The 15338-nt window shown below is 35.6% G+C and overlaps 4 protein-coding genes across 8 annotated transcripts; 2 read left to right on the top strand and 2 right to left on the bottom strand.

The window, feature by feature from the left end:
• The first annotated feature begins 1178 nt into the window (after positions 1-1178).
• On the top strand, positions 1179-3635 carry LOC8263751 (plastid-lipid-associated protein 6, chloroplastic). Its single transcript, XM_002528779.4, has 4 exons — positions 1179-1543; positions 2330-2566; positions 2916-3042; positions 3228-3635. The coding sequence occupies exons 1-4, from the start codon at positions 1268-1270 to the stop codon at positions 3440-3442; spliced, it is 855 nt and encodes a 284-aa protein (XP_002528825.2). The 5' UTR covers positions 1179-1267; the 3' UTR covers positions 3443-3635.
• A 146-nt stretch (positions 3636-3781) lies between these two features.
• On the top strand, positions 3782-8372 carry LOC8263752 (kinesin-like protein KIN-10A). Of its 2 annotated transcripts, XM_048378973.1 has the most exons (7): positions 3782-5063; positions 5581-5736; positions 5852-5959; positions 6082-6192; positions 6283-7390; positions 7475-7788; positions 7908-8372. In XM_048378973.1, exons 1-7 carry the CDS (start codon positions 4386-4388, stop codon positions 8229-8231), a joined length of 2799 nt encoding a protein of 932 aa, XP_048234930.1. In that variant the 5' UTR covers positions 3782-4385; the 3' UTR covers positions 8232-8372. The 2 variants fall into 2 exon arrangements, with proteins under 2 accessions (XP_048234930.1, XP_048234929.1); XM_048378972.1 differs by having other exon boundaries at positions 6283-7788.
• Positions 8373-9136: 764 nt separating this feature from the next.
• Positions 9137-11741, bottom strand: LOC8263753 (CRIB domain-containing protein RIC5). 2 transcript variants are annotated; one of them, XM_002528781.4, is made up of 5 exons: positions 10772-11741; positions 10543-10640; positions 10281-10374; positions 9721-10196; positions 9137-9582 (listed from the first exon to the last, which is right to left on the bottom strand). In XM_002528781.4, exons 1-5 carry the CDS (start codon positions 10815-10817, stop codon positions 9571-9573), a joined length of 726 nt encoding a protein of 241 aa, XP_002528827.2. In that variant the 5' UTR covers positions 10818-11741; the 3' UTR covers positions 9137-9570. The 2 variants fall into 2 exon arrangements, with proteins under 2 accessions (XP_002528827.2, XP_048234931.1); XM_048378974.1 differs by having other exon boundaries at positions 10543-11741.
• Positions 11742-11880: 139 nt separating this feature from the next.
• Positions 11881-14553, bottom strand: LOC8263754 (glycolipid transfer protein 1). 3 transcript variants are annotated; one of them, XM_002528782.3, is made up of 7 exons: positions 14335-14553; positions 14055-14194; positions 13914-13969; positions 13692-13822; positions 13087-13222; positions 12560-12691; positions 11881-12101 (listed from the first exon to the last, which is right to left on the bottom strand). In XM_002528782.3, the coding sequence occupies exons 2-7, from the start codon at positions 14176-14178 to the stop codon at positions 12066-12068; spliced, it is 615 nt and encodes a 204-aa protein (XP_002528828.1). In that variant the 5' UTR covers positions 14179-14194; positions 14335-14553; the 3' UTR covers positions 11881-12065. The 3 variants fall into 3 exon arrangements, with proteins under 3 accessions (XP_002528828.1, XP_015580639.1, XP_015580640.1); XM_015725153.3 differs by having other exon boundaries at positions 14274-14491; XM_015725154.3 differs by having other exon boundaries at positions 14055-14189; positions 14335-14491.
• Positions 14554-15338: the final 785 nt, after the last annotated feature.

Genomic DNA, 15338 nt, shown 5'->3' with positions numbered 1-15338 from the left:
TAGTTTTCATAAGTGTTTAGTTTAGTCCTTTCACTTTTGTACGAACCTTGTTATTTATTTATTTAATGAATGATTTCTTTACCTTCATATATGTATTAGTTTTATCTATTATTATTGGTTGACTATCATATCAATTAGTAATAATATTTGTTATAAAAATATTTAGGTTAAAAGTATTAGAAATATCATATTTACTTTAATCTATGTTAGTATAAGAAACCTAAGTTGCATCATTAGCTTGAGTGATTTAGGAAAAAAGTCACATCATCACCTCATTCATTAGATCTAAGCTTAAAATAAAAAAAAAATTATTAAGTAAATGACCAGATTAAATACTGTTTTTAGTATATAGTTTTAGATCAATAAGTATTTACATTTGCATTGTATATTTATTTATTATTTAGTTACTTTACTTTATAAATATTATCATTCAACATATTGATTTAGAGTGTTTAGATTTACTTTTATTATTTTATGTTGATAATAGTCTTTATAATAAGTAGCATCATAGTTCTTTGAGAGATCGACCTCGTGGTGAACTTACTCGTACTATAAGAACTGTTCGTGTATTTACGAGTACTAAAAAAGACACATCATCTGCCACTTGGAAAAAGAATAAGTTTTTTTAATTATGTATATTATTTATGACATGAAACTCAGAGGAAGCCTCTATTTGGCAAAGGAAGACGAGGCCTTAGAAGTCGGCAATAAAGAGCTTTAGCTATGGATATCGCTGGAAGACTTACCCAGGAATAAAAAGGAGAGTATAATTTAAAGTTTTTTTTTTATTATCAATTATCAATTTTAATTTTTGGATTGAAGAATATCATGAATTGAGTGAGGATCGCAGTAGCTTAAAGTTTCATAAAAGAGGTTTATATTATATGCCACGTAAGTAATGATATTATTGAAAATACTCTTCATTTTTCCTAGTTGACAGACACGTAAACCAAACACACAACTTAAAATTCTTAATTTAACCTAGTTGGATACAATTGAAATTAAGTTTTCAAATTAGAGTAAAATTATAAAAAGAAATAAGAGATTTAGATAAAATTGAGAAAACGCAAAAAAAATTGGATTTATTTAGTAATTAACCCTACAATAAAATAGGAAACACGCGAATCATCACCGCCATGGAAATAAGGAATTCAGATTCCAAAAGCAAAAGCTAACCCCATTCATTTCTCCTCCTTATTTATATTTACATTTTTCATTTTGATTTTCTTTAGCCACAAAATTGAACCCAAAAAAAGGAGAAAAGAAAATGGATACTCTAACCTCTCTTCTTCACCCACCTTCTTTTTCTTCTTCATTTATCAATCACTCTTCTTCTTCTTCTTCTTCTTCATTTACTATTAAAGCCTTCCCCAAACGCCGTCTTTTTTACATCAACAATAACACCGGAAAAAGTCTTCCTGTTGTTAAGTCAGCTCTTGACGAGGTTCCTGTCCTGGACCCCCCCCCTCCTCCTCCTCCTCCTCCTTTTGGAAATGAAAGGGAAAATAATAAGCTCGTTGCTTCTTTGAAGCTCAAGTTGCTGGTTAGTCCCTTCTTTTTGGAATAGTTACTTTCTTCTTAGCTGCTTTCTTTATTTTCTGACATCATGGCTGTAAATTTGTGAATTCCAGATTTCCAGTGCTTCTATTCTATGTTGAGTATGATTCTGTTGCATATACTTGATTGATTGCCTATGCAATCCTTTTTCCCCATTTCATTCCTCTCTTTTTTGAGTGGTGAAATTTCTTTATTAACTTTTATACTTTGTTTGGGATTCATTATTTCCTTCCGCAATTGACAAAGCTCATTTCTTTACTCCAGAAATCAGCTGCTGCCTCTGTAATTCTTTGATACAAATGAGTAAAATAGATAAGTTAGTAAGAACAGCCTTCACTTGCGAACAAGTATAGGTTAGAGATGATTCTGATCATGGAAGTCAAGGCCACTTTTAGTACTATATGAGGTGTTTGATAATTTATTAACCTTTTTTCTAATTTTTTCTTTTTGAATTTTTCATGGAAGGGTGTTTGAATTGTCCCGTTGAAACCTAAACCCCTATAGCTGCATCAATTGAACCATGGCTGTTTAATATATCAGTATGATTTGGGAAGATTCTGTAAACACTTTTTATGGTGGCGTTCATACAAATATTGATTCTTTGTTGCGCTATTTGTAGTTATTATACCTGTTAGCGTACCTAATTTTTTGTCCTATAGAAATTGAATCTTGAACATCGGAAATGTAGACAGTTCTAAATCTTGGTTGCAACAAATGTGAGAATATTTTATCTTCTGGGTTCTTATCTTGATTTGTTGGTGATCAATTGCAGAGTATTGTTTCTGGTCTGAACAGAGGTCTAGCTGCTAGTGAAGATGATCTACAGAAGGCAGATGCTGCTGCCAAGGAGCTTGAAGCTGTAGGAGGACTAGTAGATCTCTCAAATGATATTGATAAATTGCAAGGAAGATGGAAGCTGATATACAGCAGTGCATTCTCCTCTCGCACCCTGGGTGGAAGTCGTCCTGGTCCTCCCACTGGAAGGCTGCTTCCTATAACTCTAGGCCAGGTGTGCTGGGAGCATTCATTTATCTGTTACTTCCAACACTACTTCTGAAATCTCTTTTTATTTGGAGGTGTTTCCAGTGCATGAAAGTAGATACTCGAGTCTTAGAGTTAGACAAGTATTCAGTTCTTCAAGTTTCTTATTTTGATGATTGGTGAATCATAGCCTACAATGAAATGTGCTTGTAGCATGCTGTCAATCCTTATTCAAATGTATCTCTAATTTGAAGTCCTGAAAATGTTATTGCCTGACACTATGAGCCAACAACATATAAGGAATACTGTATACAGCAATATTACTGAATTTATTGTTTTCCTGCCTTGTAAATGTCTTATCTTGGTTTCTTGATTAGGTCTTTCAACGCATTGATGTCTTAAACAAAGATTTCGACAATATCGTAGAGCTTCAATTAGGTGCTCCATGGCCATTACCACCTGTTGAAGTTACTGCCACATTAGCCCACAAATTTGAACTCATAGGTATGTCTTTCTTGCACATTTCTCCTATTGTTTTGTTGCTGTTATTATTATTATTATTATTATTTCAAGAGGTCTATTGAATGTTTTATTAGTTGTTTGGATTCTGTTACTGGCATGATATTTCCTTCCAGTAAAGTACAGAAAAATATAATGTATCTGAATGCTCTTGCTTGTCTTGCTAATAGGATCTGCCAAGGTTAAAATAACATTCGAGAAAACAACTGTAAAGACAACCGGAAACTTATCACAACTTCCTCCTTTAGAAATACCTCGAATCCCAGACGCATTAAGGCCTCCATCCAATACTGGCAGTGGTGATTTCGAAGTAACCTATGTTGATGCTGATACTCGTATCACCAGAGGAGACAGAGGGGAGCTGAGGGTTTTTGTTATTGCATAGTTTCTTTTCCTGTGCAGTTTCTTCAACACCCCTCATGAAACTTTGAGGAAGTCTGTATATCAAAAGCATCTTGCCCATCCTTTTGGGTTCTGCTGTACAATTGTAAATTTTCTACACATAAACAGAGAACTCTTATCTGTTTCTGATGCCATTTAAATTATGAATGGAACAAAGCCATTATCTGGTTCAAGAACCTCTGTGTTGTAGGGTGTTTAGCTGGTTATTGTGAATTGTTACATCCCATTAAAACCTTTTAGCTAGAGATATTAGAGGGTGTTAGAAAGATCTAATTAAATATTCACTATTTTTCTCCATTCCTGTGCTCCGATTGCAGAATGCAGGGGAAAGTTCAGACTTGATTGAATAGTCTCTGATATCTTTTCGTGTCCGGCATATTTTTATGCAAGATTCACATTTATTAGTAACGTCTTTTTCCGTAGGCCATCTTAATCACTGGATTACTAGTTTAACTACCAATTACTATCTGTATATTTTCTAATTAGCTTCATCAGTGAGTAATTCTCTGATCAATATTTTTTTAACAATTAAACTTCTTCTAAGTGGCCATAATTTGCAACAACTTGAGATGCCGGGTCACAAGACATTGGGCCTATTTATTTCAAACCTGTACATAGTAAAGTTTGTATAAGATCAGCCTCTAAAAGAAAAGGAAAAATAAAAAATAAAGAGAGAGAGAGAAAAAAAAGCCGTTGGATGTCAACGGCTATATCTAATTTTAAACTTCAAAAACCCTAATTTCAAAATCCTTTCTATTTTCTTTCCGTTTCTGCTGTTTCAGCTCTCTCTTTCTTTCTTCTCCTTAACTCAAAGTTCTGATCTTTCTTTGTCTCTCTCTCCTACTTAGTTCTTGAAGAAAATTAGAGGTCGGTTCTTTTAAAAAGCCCTGAAAAGTCGAAGCTTGAACTAATCCAAGAAACCAAAAATGGCACCTACACCTTCTTCTTCGTCAAAATTAAACCAAACTCACATATTCAAGACTCCACAATCCAAACATCGTCTAACTTTTAATTCAGCAAGAACCCCAATTCCGCATCCGCATCCGCATCCATCTCCAAACGTAAATGCAACACTCAAAGAACCAACAACACAGGGAGACCACCCAATTGAAGTTGTTGGCAGAATACGTGACTATCCAGAAAAAAGGGAAAAACCCACTTCATCAATCTTGCAAGTAAATCCGGATAACCAGACTCTTCGGATCCGTGCTGATATTGGGTATAGAGATTTTTCTCTTGATGGGATTTCTTTCTCTGAGGAAGAAGATCTTGATTCCTTTTACAAGAAGTTCGTCCAGTCAAGAATTAATGGTGTTAAACTGGGTAATAAATGTACTATAATGATGTATGGACCGACGGGTTCGGGTAAGAGTCATACTATGTTTGGGTGCTCAAAGCAGCCTGGGATTGTGTACAAGTCATTAAAGGATATATTGGGAGATGGAGAAGATGGGAGTGATGGAGAGAGATTGGGGATGTCTACTGCATTTGTGCAAGTTACTGTTTTGGAGATATACAATGAGGAAATTTATGATCTCTTGTCAAGTAATGGTGGTGGTGGTGGGTTCGGAATTGGCTGGCCTAAGGGTGGCAGCGCATCCAAGGTAACTATAGAGTTTGCTTATGCAATGTTTCGCTCATCTCTTTATAGTAAGTACAAAATTATGTTGTTTTAGATCCTATATGTTTAACTGGGTACTTTTGGTTCTTCATTCATTTTACTTTCACATAAATGTGCTGCTGTTGGGACTTCGAATTCAGTGTTGATTTGCCAAGTCTAGGTGGGATAGCAATCTGTGTTATAACATGTGCTGCCATTCGAAGAAAGATTACTTTCTAGAAACTGGGGTTCTTTCTTTCTAATTTGAGCTTCAAGAAAGCTGTGACCTTTGACGTTCATAGGGACAGGTTGATTAAAATGAACGTGAACTTTATTTTGTTGCTTGTGATATTAGCTGATGGGAAGTTTCAGGTTATCCTCTTTGTTGAAACTATTGTCCTAAAGAAGATTTAATTCAGTTTCCCTTTCTTGAAGAAGTGAGAAGCACTACACTAATAGCAATTCTAGGCTGGCCTCATGTTCTCCTAAGCGAGCTCTAAGTTTGCAATCTACATTTGCAGGTAAGACTTGAAGTAATGGGAAAAAAGGCCAAAAATGCTACTTACATATCTGGGACTGAAGCTGGAAAAATTTCCAAGGAGATTCAGAAAGTGGAGAAGCGAAGGATAGTTAAGAGTACCCTCTGTAATGACCGCAGTTCTAGGAGCCACTGCATGGTACGATTCTTTTGGAACTTAGTTCAAAGTCCAACTGAATTCTTTTACTAACCCAAAATGATATGCTCTTCTGAGGAAAGATAACATATGCTCTTATTATTGCTTGTTTGTACAGATAATCCTGGATGTTCCAACTGTGGGGGGACGGCTTATGTTGGTTGATATGGCAGGCTCAGAGAATATAGAAGCAGCAGGACAAAACAATTTTGAAGCAAAGATGCAGGTTAACTTTCTCCCTCCCCCCCCCCCCCCCCCCCCCCATCCTTCTGGTTTTTCTTTCCTTAATTTTCTCATCTAAAGTTAAGAAGGAAGAATGATATAGCATTTATTAATTTGCAACAACAGACAGCGAAAATTAACCAAGGAAATATAGCATTGAAAAGGGTGGTTGAATCTATTGCTAATGGAGATTCTCATGTGCCCTTTAGAGACAGCAAGTTGACTATGCTGCTCCAGGTAAATTCTCTTTCATTTTGGTCATAGCACTTTGTTAACATAGTCTGTCTGGAATCTAATGCACGAGTTTTTTCCTCTCTTTTTGTCTAGGATTCTTTTGAGGATGATAAAACCAAAATTTTGATGATACTGTGTGCAAGTCCAGACCCAAAGGAGATACATAAGACCATATGCACCCTTGAATATGGAGCAAAAGCAAAGTGTATTGTTCGTGGTCCTCATACACCCACTAAGGATAAAGTTGGCACTGATGATTCTTCAGCAGTAATCTTAGGATCCAAAATAGCAGCCATGGACCAGTTTATATATAAGTTACAGATGGAGAACAAACTCAGAGAGAAAGAAAGAAATGAAGCTCACAAACAGCTCAAAAAGAAAGAAGAGGAGGTTGCTGCACTGAGAGCACTTATTGAAGGGAAAGGATCTGTAGCAAGTGAAGAGGAGATCAACTTGAAGGTGAATGAGCGCACAAGGCTCTTGAAAGTTGCATTGGAAAAGAAGTTGGAGGAGTGTCAGAAAATGGCTGAAGAGTTTGTTGAATTGGAGAGGAGGAGAATGGAGGAGAAAATACTGCAACAGCAGCAAGAAGTTGAAATGCTCAGAAGGCGCTTGGAGGAAATTGAATCTGAGCTGTGCCGTTCGAGGGATGATGGATCAAAAGACATAGATGGAAGTAGCTTTGCCAGAAGGCTGTTGGGAGTTTATGCTGATGATGGGGCAGACATGGTGAAATCGATGGATTTGGACATGGGTGATCAAGAATCATCTATTCTATATGGGAATCAAACATTGTCTAGCTATCCTCATTCAAACAATTTGAATCAGGTTATTGATCATAACTCTTTTACAACAACATATAGTGGTAAAGTATGTCTGAGCACTGTATTTGAGGAGGAAGAAGTAGAAGACGAGGAACATAAAGAGAAAGTGGAAGATGAGGTAGAGGAAAAAGAAGTAATAGAGGTAAAGAGGATTGTTGGTGGTTCTGGCTCTGGGATAACTATTGATACAGATGCAGCCTCTTCTCCTCAGAAATATGAAGCCTCTAGCAGAAATGTAGAGGAATTTGATAATGCTGATGCATCCTCTTCTAGACTAGTAAGAATCCAGAACATATTTACACTTTGTGGGAACTACAGAGAGCTCTCTCAACACAGTAATACCCGAGTGCCTGCAACTAAGATGTTTGAAGACACTAATCCTCAGTCATCTCTATTAATGACACCTGGGGAGGATTGTGCCATAAGGAATTCAGGGAAAGAGAACTCACCAATCCAGAAAAATCCTCAGTCATCTCTATTAATGACACCTGGGGAGGATTGTGCCATAAGGAATTCAGGGAAAGAGAACTCACCAATCCAGAAAAATCTATATGATATAATGACATTGGCTTCAAAAGAGAATCACAATCCCTCGAAAGAAAGCAATGATGGACAGATAGATGTGCATGTGAAATGGGAGGCATCGAAAGGAAATAATGGCAAATTCATTACCACACTTAAGGTTGTGAAGGATGCCACACTTGCTGATCTGAGAAAGCTGATTGAAATCTATCTTGCTGCAGATAATCAACCGTTCAGTTTTATCGTGCTTGGGGTAAGATATCATTGAATTGATATTCCTTAAGGAATCATTAATTTTCAGACAGACTTCATTTGGAATATGGTTAACATGCCTAATTCTTATCTTTGCTTTCTGTATTCTTTTTGTTGCAGGATCCAACTGGAGCACCTGTTCCAAAGGAGAAAGAATCAACACTCCATGCCATCAAACTCCCCATTTGCAACAACCAGTCTCATGGTTACCTTGCTTGCTTGCGACCCGCAAATCATCTCCCACTAAGCCCTGTTCCAGCAACTCCGCTGGAAAGCAAACTACTCCCAGTGACTCCCCTGGAAAACAAAATGCCATTGGCTTCCCTCGAAAACAAGTTACCACTCACGCCAAGTTCTTGCTCGCCAGTGCAATGTGATGGTTTATCACCCAAACTAGCTCAGCACCTAAATTCCACTCCCTTCATCACGCTTAGAAGATATTAGCTGTTTGTTATGGTGTTGAATCTGCACATTAGCGATCTGAGTATATATATGCTAATGTACTCTTTTTTGTTTATGCTTAAATTGTGAAATTGTTAATATGTGAAGTGACATTGCAATGCAACTATGCTATATATTATATAATAGTAGTAAGTCTGCTTAGCCCACTATAATTCATCTTGTGATTGCTTCTATGAAAGGTACAGGATTGAGAATTTCAAATCACAAACGAGATATCATTATCGGAACAATAAATTGCAACTTTGTGATTAAAATTATATAGGAATAAAATTGGATATTTATTTATTTTCAAAGAAGGAAAGGGTTACATTGAACAAATCATCAAACTAGCTAAACTGCTACTGCATTAACAAACACTCAATATCACTTTCTTTCACAAACTAAACGACCCAATTAAGCAAGATAATAATAATAAAAAAATTCTACTAGACACGAAAAGCTAATTAAATAGCTTTTCTTCAGGTGAATTTCTAAAGAGGTTTTTCACACCACAACAAAATAAACTATTTCACAATTATTTCTTTTTAAAAAAGGAAAAAGGAAACTCATCTTTATCTCTTTAGAGTCTACTCTCCAAAAAGAAATTGAATTACCCAGTGAGGGAAATATTGTCACCTTCACACAAAAAAAAAAAAAAAAAAAAAAGCATCCTCTCGAATACTACGACATTGAAAATGACAAAGCATTGTGTTATCAGTGTCATTCCATTATGATATCTATCTATGTTAAGTGAATGTTGGTAGTGAGAGTTACATATTAAATTATGTGATGGACTATCTTTCTTCCTGTTTTGATCCTTGGATCTTGGTATGTTTCGTTTATTCTTTATTGGAAATAAGAGAACAGTCCATCATCTTCATATTTATACTTTGGTACCATCATTTTTATTTTTATGAAATACGACAATGTTCTGCAATAATATTACTCGGTTACATATTTTATGCACTCTTTCAGTGTTGCTAATGCTCTCCACTTTGCAGGATACATATAGAAATGATAACAATAAGAGGGGGGAAAAGGAAAAAAAAACAAAAAAAACAAACCAACAATAACAGATTGCTTCATATATGTTTATCTGTCATATTTTGATTTCTACTGATTAGGAAAGCCTATCGACAATAATAGGTCGCTGGATTGCTGTGAATTGCAAATTCCGCTCAGACTAAAGTTGGGGCATGTAGGAGCAACGCTGAGGCACTCCATCCGCCGTATGACTTCACAATACTAAGTCTGCCTATGAATTCGTTCACCCTTGCAAACCACCAGCACTTTCTCATTCTTAGCATCTGATTTTGGAAAACTTGAGTTCTCTATCCTGTCTTCAAACTTTGTCCTGTTGTGTCCGTGATTTGGAGACACATATCAACAGATAAAAGAATAACAACTGAGTTTTTTGTTATAAAAGAAAAACCTTCATAGTAGAGCATAATGTTCAATCTCTAATCTATAAATCACTGAATTTCTCTCATACCTCTTCTTCATATAACTCCAAAACTGAAGTTAGATGGCTAGCGTAACTCTTTGTACCCTGCACTTGTACGGATTCAGACCCCTCAGGTCCACGATCAGAGGAAGGGAGCATGTCCTGTGAAGAGTTCTTGTCCTTAAATCTTGATGGTTCCTTGGTTTTTCTTCCACGAGTATGTTTTGGGATGGAGGGCTGGTCGCGGACAGGTGATTCAACACCAAGATCTGATGTCTGGAGCCGTCTTGTGCCTCGAGCACTGCCAGAATCCCTGCTTGGGGAATCCATTGAGGTATTTGAAGAGCGGTTGCGCCTAGAATTCTTGGGTGGGGAATTTAAAGGTGACTCGATACCAGTGGTTGTTTGACGCCTAGAATGCTTTGATCCATCGCTGCTTTTTCGATTTGGGGAGTTAAGAGGTGACCCAAGAGCATTCGTTTGACGTCTTGACCTACGTTTCTGCTTTTCACCCTGGTTAGCATCTACAGGAGGCAAGCAACATTAGTAATGAAGATCAGACTTCTTAAATCCTTACGTATATATGCTTGTCAGAAAACAATAAAAACCTGATGACAGGGAAAGTACTGAACGGCTCTTCACTTCTTCCATAGAATTCGATGTCCCATTTGAGATCTCTGGAGCAGATTGAAAGTCATTCATCTGCAGATATCAGGATAGAATGAATTCACATTGCAGTTTCTACATGGGAGAGATATAATGCTTGACAATTATTTTTGACAGTTTCTACAAGGTAACGAGAGGATATGTCTTCTTCTCTTTGTTTTTGTAATAGATGAATTGTCTCAAATGAGGCGAAAGGAAGCATACCCAGCTTGGCTTAGATGCAGAGGGACCATCCCATCCAATGTGAGCAACATGCTTTACATCTGTAGGATATCCAATTTCCATTTCTGGTTCTTTCTCATCTGCAAAATTCAAGAAAAGACTTTTAACTGTACATAGTTTGGATTTTTTTTCTTTTCCGTAGAACAATAAAAAGAAAAATAAAAAAAGGATCATTCTTAGAAAAGGAATATACACACAGACACATACATACCAAATATTTGTGAAATGTATCTTAAACCTCTCAAGAGACCTTTCATCTTTTGTTCTTATGCAGCCAAATTAGGCTGTATAAATAGCTTTAACTCTACGATGCAGAAATGGATAGGAAAAAGAAATTATATGAAAAAAAGAAGGGAAAAAAGGATTAAAACCATAAGATTGTCATCTTCATGCAACCTATCTATGTGTATCGTTGAATTAAATTTGAGTAATAAGAGATTAAAAATAAAAATTTTAAATTTCTTGTTTTGTTAAAGTGAAAAGAAAGAAGAGGCCAAATTTGCAATTGAAAGAGAAGAGAGTTTTGCTTCTTCTTTTTTTCTTAGATTGACGGCCGGGTGGAGACGCGGTTTCCATTCGAGAGATGTGCGTAGGAAATCAAGAGTAGAAGATGAGCTATTTTTGAGGGTAAAATCCAGGGGAGAAAACCAGAAATCTCGATTCCTATTTTGCTATAATTGGATACAGTGTTTCTTGTATGAAAACGCGGGAAAAGCGGTTATCAAACAATGGTTCTGACAAGCCCCCCTCCCTCTTAATTAAATGTTCTATATTCCCAACTCAGACTCATTATATTTTAGTACTTCTTTTATTTTTTAATTTAAATAGAGGAGGAGGTGGAGGATTGAAAGTAGTGGAATTAAAATATACATACCTATATATTATACGCTACAGTTAGTTTATTAAGAATACAAAAAACACTATAACCATGTTCTGTTCTGTCAGATCCCAGTGGTCTATATGTGATCTCTATAAAATGTGCCGTGATATATCATGCAAATACAGTTAAAGAGTTTTTTTTTGAAAAAGAATTCTGTAATGGCGCTGAGGCCTGAGAAATAAATACAAAGGGAGAATACATGAAGGGCGGAAGCAGGCCTGGCTTTTCAATTGCACAGGTTTGACAGTATATCTATGCCTGCTTTGTCCATTTCGACCTGAGGGGTCAGCACACACAAGCACCAGACCGTGCATTTCTTAACTAACTCAAAACTCTCGACCACAGTGACATGCGTGTTTTACTTCTCATCAAATAGTCAAGACGCAATTTGAAAAACCGGAAAGTGGAAAAGAAGACAAGAGTCAAATCAAACCGTACAATAAGAACAAGCAAAATGACTGGATTAAGAGATTGGAATAGTTACTATAATAAGCTGCATACGGCGTGTAATTTGAAATAGATGGTTAAACCAAATTTTGTTATTAAGTTTTATTTTTACATGCCAATGCAATATGAGCAAAAAGTAACAGAAAGCCACTGCCGCGCATCAGAAAGGCCTCTTCCACTATGAAGCTTTCAGATCATCCATGCCAATACTAGCCTGCATCAACCAATGTGATTTGGTCAGCAAACTTGAGCTGGTATTTCAAGCTCATGGTAAAGAAAGAATGGGGAAAATCTCCACTGATCTACTAAACTCTCCGGTCCTTTCCCTTGGGCTCACACCTCCAAATTCTGAACTCAAGATTTCTTGTTTCTTTTGTGAGAAGTGCGTGTCTTTCCACAAGTGGCAAGCGTAATTCACCATTTGTCATACATTCTAAATAGAATAACAGTGCAATTATTTATAAGTTAGGACCACAGATAGATCTCCTACTCTTTATTTAACTGATTTGGTCCCTTAAGGCATTTACATTTGCTGTTAGTTTAAATCTCAAAAGTACTGCTAATTCAAAATCAAGCATTTTGCTGTCTAGTCTTGCACCATTAAAGGGCAAGGAGAAAGCAGCAATCATCAGGGATTTTGGACTAAGTCATTCAATTCCTAAAATTTCTTACCAAGAATTTGTGATTCTCTTGAAGAAATGGCGAAAAGGACGAACAAAAATTTTCCATGTCAGCAGCAATATCACCTGAGCCTGCTATCACATCCATGAACTTCTTCCTATCTGGCGCAAGCTTCATAGCAACCTGCAGAACAGCATCCAGTAATATAATTAAGGAGCCTTAATATGTCATATATGCTGATTAACCGATCAAGTGATGGAGAGAGAAGAGAGTAACAAAGGACTGATATGGATTCAGCAGAAAACAAAGGCAACGCTTGCTTTAATTGCCTAAACTTCGGCATTTTAGAATTCATCCTCATTTTTCCTTTTCTTTAAGGGTGAGAAAATCTGTTAGATTGAAAAATCACCATATGTCAAGAAATGCACTTGAGGAGCCAGTTAACAGTTAAGTCGTGATACTAATAAGCAAGGCACCTTATAAAACAAATCTGCTTTGACAAAGAAAATTTTCAAATTTCAATTTACACAGAAATAGAAAACATTACAGTGAATTACTCTAAAATAAGAAAACATTACAGTGAAACTTGAACTTGCAAGCCAGCCATGGAATTTTTTCAGCGTTTTGCCATAGGAATCTGTGCAGGCTTGTGACATTGACCAATCTTGATGAGCAAGTAGATTACGAAACAGTTCCACCAGGAAATCCATTGCTCTGAGGAATTCTCAAAGATTAATAAGATTATGAGAATATGCGACTGTCAATTGCATAAGAATAAAAATAAAACCAATTACCTGCAGTTCATCCAATGTCACTTGGAAACAAACCAAAATAGTTTCACATCAAAATATAAATGTGCCAAAAATGTCAATCAAAGGTTAGAATTCTACACTTACTTTCTCGTTCTCTTAATTGCAATTGATTTCATCTAGTTTAACAACAATGAAACGATGCAATTCCAGTAAAAGATTTTCAAAACATTTCTTGTACTTCATTTGATTTCTCAAAATGTACAAAGCTCCTAAGCAATTTTTTCACTCAACAAATCTTAGCATCACTTAATTCCACAATGATAAACGCATTATACATTTCAATCTTCTTATATCATTTATAACAAAGATAAAAGCCAAAAAAGCAGCCCCAAATTAAACAAATGACAAACACATTAGCAAATATGAATTACCTGGTTAGCCAAAGAAGACCATTGGTACAGCTAGAAGAACCTTTGGCTGTCTTAGCGTCAATCTCCTCTTGAACCATAGTGTACAAGTGAGTGTATTTAGTCGGATCACAAGAATATTTAGTTTCCAATCTCTAAATAATTAAAAGAAAAACAAAAAAGTTCAGTTATTTGTTCTTTTTCTAGCATAAACACCATTTACAATAAGAAAGAGTCTGTCTTTACCGTTATGTTACCACCAATATCAGATTTTACAAGTGCCATAGCAGCTCCAAACTTATCTGTATATATTCAAGATACAAACTTTTATGAATTAGCAAATGAAATTGAAATAAAAGAAAGTGTAAAATCATGAGAGATTTTAACCTATAACAGGCAAAATCAACTTGCAGACATCCAAGAAAGGCTTTGTTAGCATCTCTCCTTGTTCAGATTTCACATGTTTCATTCCTTCTAGTGATGGTGTAAACACTGTTCCTTCACTCGCCATTTAATTTTTCTCTATTCTTCAGAAACAAAAACAAGAATTTATAAATCATAAGCTGAATAACTCAAAATTAGCATTGGATTGATCAGATCTGTTACCAATTATAAAGATCAGAGTCTGCAGATAAAAAAAAAAAAAAAGAGATCTGTGAAACGGTACCGTAGAAGAGATCGAAGAAGTTGAAGATAGACAATTGAAGAGGATGATGAGTGAATAATGGAATCAGAAATGCAATGGAAGACGGAGATGGAATTTCGAAAGGTGAAAATAAGTGAGAATTAGATTCTTTTTGAATTTTAGTTTAATTAGAGTGTGACCGGCCGTGCCGGTTACTTGGTCTCACGTCCGCTCCAGCCCTCCAGCTCTTCACTAACACCCGTAGTGGACTAATTTAGTTAGTCAACGACAGGTCGTTTGTTTGTTTGTCGTCCATGAAGGAATTCTTACGTCGACCTAATAAATTTGTAAAAAACAAACTCCTATCTGTCTGTAATAAATATAAACATTATTTTAGATTGATCTTTCATAAATATAAAAAGCGATTAATTGATTTCATTCTATTTTATAAGGAAATTTGTGAATCTTTTATTGCATAATATAGAGTCCAATTTTTTTTAAGAATTTATGAAGCAATTTTCTTTTCCAGAGAGAAAATAGATTTAATTTTATATGTATCTCAATTAATTTAATATTTTTTTTAATGAATGAGCATTATTTTCATTAAAAGAAAAAAAGAAAATAAGAGACACAACATAATAGAATATGGAATTCAGGCTTTTCGATTGCAGAACAAAATTAAAATTTCAAATTTTAGTTACTCCAGATTGGAATTGTGAATTATAGTATTAATTAACATAAGTAGTTAAAGGAGAAGGGAAATGCCTTGGCTCAGAACTTTAGTTATATTTCTGCAACCAAGCATAAGCAACAAATTACTATCGTCCCAATAATAAAATGGAATGGCTAAAATAAAAGGAATTAAACAAATTAAATTTATACACAAGGATTTTGACACTTTCGCCCCCGTTTGTACTTGGTACTATGTTCTTTTTTGCCCAACCCTCTGCTGTACATCATGAGTAAGGTTTTTTTTTTGTATATGGTACTAAAAAATTGAAATTAATTCCGATTAAAGGCAAATCTTTTTAATCAAAGACAGAGAA

Source organism: Ricinus communis, chromosome 9, assembly GCF_019578655.1.
Source record: "Ricinus communis isolate WT05 ecotype wild-type chromosome 9, ASM1957865v1, whole genome shotgun sequence".
In the NCBI taxonomy this organism is placed as follows: domain Eukaryota; kingdom Viridiplantae; phylum Streptophyta; class Magnoliopsida; order Malpighiales; family Euphorbiaceae; genus Ricinus; species Ricinus communis.
Note: the sequence above shows the minus strand (reverse complement) of the source record. Positions and strands in the feature narration are given on the sequence as shown.

Bases quoted from the DNA above. Each gene is read 5' to 3' on its own strand.
- LOC8263753 (XM_048378974.1), bottom strand. From the start codon at position 10,734: ATGATCCTTTTTTTATTTTTCTTTTTATTGTTCTACGGAAAAGAAAAA. The intron at 10,375-10,542 runs GTATGCTTCCTT...TGATATCTGCAG, and splicing joins CTGCATCTAAGCCAAGCTGG to ATGAATGACTTTCAATCTGC. The intron at 10,197-10,280 runs GTTTTTATTGTT...TGCCTCCTGTAG, and splicing joins AGTACTTTCCCTGTCATCAG to ATGCTAACCAGGGTGAAAAG.
- LOC8263754 (XM_002528782.3), bottom strand. From the start codon at position 14,178: ATGGCGAGTGAAGGAACAGTGTTTACACCATCACTAGAAGGAATGAAA. The intron at 13,970-14,054 runs GTTAAAATCTCT...GAATATATACAG, and splicing joins GTTGATTTTGCCTGTTATAG to ATAAGTTTGGAGCTGCTATG. The intron at 12,692-13,086 runs GTAATGTTTTCT...GCTGTTCTGCAG, and splicing joins TTGCAAGTTCAAGTTTCACT to GTTGCTATGAAGCTTGCGCC.
- LOC8263751 (XM_002528779.4), top strand. From the start codon at position 1,268: ATGGATACTCTAACCTCTCTTCTTCACCCACCTTCTTTTTCTTCTTCA. The intron at 1,544-2,329 runs GTTAGTCCCTTC...GATCAATTGCAG, and splicing joins CTTTGAAGCTCAAGTTGCTG to AGTATTGTTTCTGGTCTGAA. The intron at 3,043-3,227 runs GTATGTCTTTCT...TCTTGCTAATAG, and splicing joins CCACAAATTTGAACTCATAG to GATCTGCCAAGGTTAAAATA.
- LOC8263752 (XM_048378972.1), top strand. From the start codon at position 4,386: ATGGCACCTACACCTTCTTCTTCGTCAAAATTAAACCAAACTCACATA. The intron at 5,737-5,851 runs GTACGATTCTTT...TTGTTTGTACAG, and splicing joins GTTCTAGGAGCCACTGCATG to ATAATCCTGGATGTTCCAAC. The intron at 5,960-6,081 runs GTTAACTTTCTC...TTGCAACAACAG, and splicing joins ATTTTGAAGCAAAGATGCAG to ACAGCGAAAATTAACCAAGG.